The sequence below is a fragment of the Schistocerca gregaria genome, chromosome X (assembly GCF_023897955.1).
Source record: "Schistocerca gregaria isolate iqSchGreg1 chromosome X, iqSchGreg1.2, whole genome shotgun sequence".
NCBI lineage: Eukaryota > Metazoa > Arthropoda > Insecta > Orthoptera > Acrididae > Schistocerca > Schistocerca gregaria.
In genome coordinates, this window is record NC_064931.1 from 497,110,522 (window position 1) to 497,116,521 (window position 6,000).

General features: G+C 42.9%; 1 protein-coding gene across 1 annotated transcript in view; it reads right to left on the minus strand.

The window, feature by feature from the left end:
* Positions 1 to 5,401, minus strand: part of LOC126299103 (uncharacterized) — a 193,857-nt gene extending 188,456 nt beyond the window's left edge. The window contains exon 1 of the mRNA XM_049990776.1: positions 5,124 to 5,401. Within this exon, the coding sequence (XP_049846733.1) occupies positions 5,124 to 5,192 (69 nt within the window). The 5' untranslated portion in view covers positions 5,193 to 5,401. The remainder of the gene's footprint in view (positions 1 to 5,123) is intronic.
* Between the last annotated feature and the right edge of the window lie 599 nt (positions 5,402 to 6,000).

Consider the following 6,000-nt stretch of genomic DNA (forward strand, 5'->3'; position numbering starts at 1 on the left):
TTGTCCAATGAATACTCGTTTATCATCTGCATTTCTTCTTGGTGTAGCAATTTTAATGGCCAGTAGTGTACATTCAGATGTTTACATTCCACTGGTCTTTGTGACGTAAACGTCTGAGTGTTTACGTGGTAAGTGGTGAAGGTGTGTATATTACTGTGCTCAGCGTGCCAGACAAATTTTCAGAAAAGATGGTTAAATTTCAGTACGTAACCTCACTGACATACCCAGGAAACAATCATCACACTTCTGATTAATGTAATGTGTAAGCAACTGTACTACATCTGATGACAGCTTGCTGCTAAAAAGCACCGTGCTAAGAAACATTGGTAAAAAGAGACAAATGGAAGAAATTATTTCAAAAATTTTAGTAAGGACGCCTAATTAAACCTCTTACTTTTTCGATGAGATACCTTCAGGGTCTACGAAATGTCAACGTGCTGTCACTACATTAGCGGTTGCAGCCATAGCGGACACAAGAGAAAAAGTATGGATGTTTCTGAAAATGTTAGAAAGTATTTTAACATCCTTCAGAAACATACATACTTTTACAATTGCTGGCACAGAACGCAGCATAGAGAGAAACAGTCTTCCCCGTTATCGCTCATAAACCGAGTACAGTAGCTGGAACCCATTTTGACTATTTGAAGTAGTCTTAACAGTGATAATTGAGACATTTTCTGCTGGCAACTACAGGAGATTTATTAACGTGTATCCACGCCTTTTCACGTCGACTGTCGTGCGAGCTATTTCTTCTTTCGCCCGGCTACGGAATGTCAGTACGATTGCATACCCTCTTCATAAAAACCGTTACTAACCACTGCTTGACGTTAAACAAAGAGTGCTTCGAGTAGTAGTCCACGAGGTACGCACATTAAAATCACATTTTACTGCTCTGTCGTCTGTTTTCACAGAAAAGCTTTATGAATGGAAACAAAGGACTATTCCAAGCCGAGTAAGAGCTCTTTCATGTCAAAATAACGACACAGCCTGAGAAATTCTGCGCAGTAGGTATTTGCGTTTCACCTGCGTTGACTAACTCTGATATCTGAGTGGAAACATTACATGCTGGTTGCTGCGAACGTTGATGTGGTCATTCTTACCTGCCGCTCGAAGGATTCCTCTTGCCTGTTTCGTTACTAGCATGTTGGATCGCCTTGTAAATCAGCTAAGTTTTAACACTGGCACACGAGGTACTAGTCTCGATTATTTCCTTTCCGGAAATTCAAACAGTCATCATCGCTGCCTTTATCTTTATCATACTGCATTTACTCCGGACAGTGCTCAGTTAAGCTACTGCCACTGCACGTGAGTTTGCAGCCTCTCGTTACGTTAGAGACAGGAAACTCCCTTGGGAAAACACCTGTTCGTGGATAATAAGAAATTCAAACTTAATCCTTGTCGACTACGAAATTTACGTCTCCGCAATCAGTAATAAACTGCTGGGAGTAAAATTTTAACGCACCCGAAGTATCCTCTGAAACAGCTGGTGATTTCTTAAATGAATAGAGTACACAGAAATAAAATAATTAAACTCGATCAATTACAATTTCATTCAACAACCACAACGTATTACGAAGACCGTGCTCGTACGGGTAACGGAATAGTATATTTTGGATGATTTTACAATACTTTGGCTACGTTAGTGTAGTTATTTCAGACTGATTTTTTTTACATAATGCCAGAGAATGGTACATGCAAACTCTATACTCCCACACGCCTAACATACAGCTGTGTGACTTAAGTATTAAGCTGCCTAATCCGTATCAATTGAACACCAACGCAGTCCCCATAAAGTATCTAGAGTTCACGCAGTACCTCTGTTCCTTATAAACAATGAAAATTGATGACTCCTAAATGAGTTAAAATAGAAAGCCAGCCTTTAAAATATTTCTTTGCGACGATATTATTTGCGAGCTATGCACTGAGTTGATCATTTATGACGAGATAACTGTTTGCCGCTCTGTATTCTTATTAGGAGCACACGCATCTGTCTGTCAGTGTGTGCACCCCGTGGTGATATGAAATGAGTCGATGCGTCAGGTGTGTTCGGTTTCGAGCCTCCTGGCCTGACAACTTGAACTTTCCTAAAGTATGTCCAATCTGAGACGATCATCTGTACACAGATCTCAATTACTCTACTGTGCTGTCACATCAGCGAGCAAAGGAATGACGATGTACGTCATGAAACAAGACCACACCAATTTAGGTACGCGCTTCACCAGCTGTTAAACTTCTTACACTGCGTTAGCAGCACAGGGGTTCCTGCAGTAAAACTTTCAACTGAAAGATTTACAAACATAAGAAAAACTCTCGTATGAGGCAGATGAGCTGTGTTCCTTACAAAGCAACAGTGAATTCAAACCGTAACAAGTCTGTAAACTAATCGACGCGTGATCGTTGCGGAGACGCTCAACATATTAGTGGCAGACGCTACAAGGTGTTTGCTATTGGAGTTTCGGAAGCGTGTACTCTAGGAAGAGCAGAACAGCGTATTACTTCCTCCCACATATTTCTCGAGAAATAGCCACGAGAAAATCAGATAAATTAGAGCTCATACGGAAGTTTAAATAATCGTTCGTTCCAAGACCTATTTGCGAATGAAGGAGCACAGATTGTGAAACACTGATAATGTTAAACAACTCGCACTTTTCTCACAAGCCGTGAATCAAGACTGTCTGGCAGATTCAGTATTTCTCGATTTCAAGGAAATTATTTGACTCGGTACCACACCCATGCTTATTATCGCAAAGACGATCGTATGGGGTATCAAACTTAAATTTGTGACTGGATTGAGGATTTTTTGGTAGGTAGGACGCAGCAAGATCTCTGAGAATCATCTACAGATTAAATAACTAAAGGCGTGCCCCAGGTGAGAGTGTTGCGTCCGTTTCCGTTGATGTTTTATGTGCGTGACATTGCGGGAAATAATTGTAACCTAAGATATTTTCTAGATCATGCAGTTACCTATAACTACATACACCTCTGAAAGAAGTTGCGCAAATATTAAGTCAGTTCTTGATCAGATTTCAAAGTGATGCAAAGATTGGCAACTTGCTTTAAATGTTAATAAATCTAAAACTGAGCACTTCACAAAACGAAAATGACTAATATCACTGAGTCGCAGTTGGATTCTGTTGACGCATACAAATACCTGGGTCACTGCAGGGACGAAGTGGAACGATCACATAGGGTAAAGCGGATAGAAGACTTCGGTTTATTCGTAGTATATCAGGGAAACGTATTCAGTCTATAACTAAGAACACAGCTGAAGTGTGTGTGAGCTATACCACATAGGACTCGCAGGGGACATTGGAAGAATACAGGTAAGGGCATCACGAATGGCTACAGGTTTGTCTGACGCGTGGGAGAGTCAGAGATGCTGATGTTATTTAAATAACAGACACTCGAAACAGAGGCTAACCAACACGAGAAAGCCTACTTACATTATTTTAATAATAGGCTTAAATGAAAACTCTAGGAATATATTACAATCCTCTACGTATCGCAACCCGTGGGTACCGTGAGGACGAGATTAGAGAATTACAGCACGCACAGAGGCATTTAAACAGTCATTCTTCTCGCGCTCCATTCGTGAATTGAACGGTAAAAGCGATAAAAACTGGGACGTACCCTCTACTATGCACTTAACGGCTCTTTGCAGGGTATTGTTGTAGACGTGTATGAAAGGAGGGAAATCGCAATGGTACCAAGCCTACTCTCCGCCACACACCATATGGTGGCTGGCGGAGTCTCTAGGTAAAGACAGCATTTAACTAATATACCTAGCCTTTTCTCTTTCATTCGATGTTGCAATACCATTTGTTGACATATGTAACCGCCCATAATAAACTTTATATCAGTCTATAATATTTCAGATGATTAACACTCACTGAACTAAAAACAGAAATAATAATTCAGAGCCGATTCCACTTTTCACTCTGAGTTCAGATCTTAAATCTATGAAGTGAATGAAGGCCACTTAATAATTTACGACATGTGGAGCGCGATTAATCGCTGTTCAAGCTCTACAGATTTGGGGGTCTATTATTGTGAAACATTACGTTGGTACTACCCGAGTAGTCACATCCACGATTGTGGAAAGCCACCTGAACATCACACTCTAAATAGTATCCTCTCACAAGTATGCCGAAATGAGTAGCACAGACAACGATGAAGCCATAAAATTAGAGAGCAAGTTTAGCGGTCGCAAAATCCTCCACAGGATACTTCAGCGTTAATACAGAATAAATTTCGGTTTCCTTACTGCCGTCATAAATCGGAACGCGTACGTATAAGTTGACTTAAGTGTGTGACAAGGCAGAGGAAAGAAGCTGAGTGGAGTCAGCGAGCGGGCGCCACCAGAGGTGTGGGCCAGGGAGGCGGAACAGGCGCGGCGCGTCCAAAAAGCGAGAGCACAAACCTGTGGCTGCTGGAAGCAGCTTTTTCAAAGCCGTGGCGGGAACGAGGGGGGGAAGCGAAGGCAGCTGGCCCGGGGAAGGCGAGCCGACCCAAGGCGTCTAACGAATGCAAAAGCCAGCCGCTCAACCAGTTCTCCTCACTTTTGTGGCATTCGACGGCTCCGCCTCGATGCCAAGTCAATCCTGCAGTAGCGCTGCCCACTTGGCTAGTGTTCGATGACAAATTGCATTTCAGACGTACGCCAGCTACGTTCAATTCCAGTGCGTACTGAAAATTAAGATACTTACCTACTTCTGTCAAACGTTACGCCAAAACCTATGAAACTGTGGAGCTTTCATTTGTCTGCACGAATGTACGATTTGCATAGCCTTCCGGGAAAAATTCTCCTCGCCCTGATTGTTATGAATAAAACGACTTGTAGGAATAAAACAAATGTATTCCCCTATTTCTGGTATTAGGAGCACTGTAGCCACCGAACCACGCAGTCAGATAAATTCGTGAATTACTTTTAATTCGAAGAGAGCAAAAACAATGAAGAGCTGTGTACTTGAAAAACTTCGCTATGGTAGGCAAATGAAACCAAACAATAGTAAATTAAATATCTTAGTAAAAATAATAGTTTCTGTAGCTGTAAATTTTCAAAATTTGAAGAAAATCCCCGCAGAGAATTTCAGTTACAATTAATTATTCTAGTGGAGCGTTACCTTGTTTTCGGAGAACTCCCCTTCCGTGAATATGTTGAGGGTGGAGGTATTTTCTGTACTGAATTTCATTTCACACGAGTTACACGAGTCAGGGCAGCAGCTCACACAACACAAGCAGGGGCAACTGCGGTCACATCGCGGCCGCGCGCCGAACTGACGGAATGCCAAACGACGCCCTGCGCCAGTGGCAGCCGGCAGCGCCAGCGCGCTCTCGCGCCGCGCGAACAAACTAGGCGCGCGCTCGAGGACCCTGCCTCCCCACTCGCAGGCACAAAAACATTCCACAGCCACACTGGTAGGCGCCCTTCCCAGTTACTGAACTCCAACTCTTAGTCATCCTCCCTGTTTTCGTGCTGCCGAGCCTCGGCCGCTTATTGTGTCCTCAATTCCGGCGCCCCCATTACGCGAAACTGGCGGTAGCTTCCGTTTTGGTAGGAGTCTTTCACGTGTCTTGTATTTCCAGCATACTTCACACTCATCATTAAGCTCCAAACCTCCCCACATCCTTCCACTGCACGGAACACCTAAATCCTCTTAATTTCTTGCAATCATCGTCACCGATAGATGCAAACTGTCTCACCAGAGACTCCTTACAAATTTTTAAGAACCCACATTACGTGAGGACTCTAGGGATACACTGCAAACTAGGGACCGCGAAGACAACCCGAGCTGAGATATTTAATAATTCTTTCCGCACTCCATACGCGAAACTGAAAGAAACTTCAATAGATAGCACAATAGGAGGTACTCTCTGTCATACACTTCTGAGTGGTTTGCAAAACGTATATTTAGATGTAGACGTAGATGAAGATCGTCGGTTTCCAGTCGAAAGTACGCGTATCTCCCCTATTACGAACTGGACAGCCGTATATTGGTA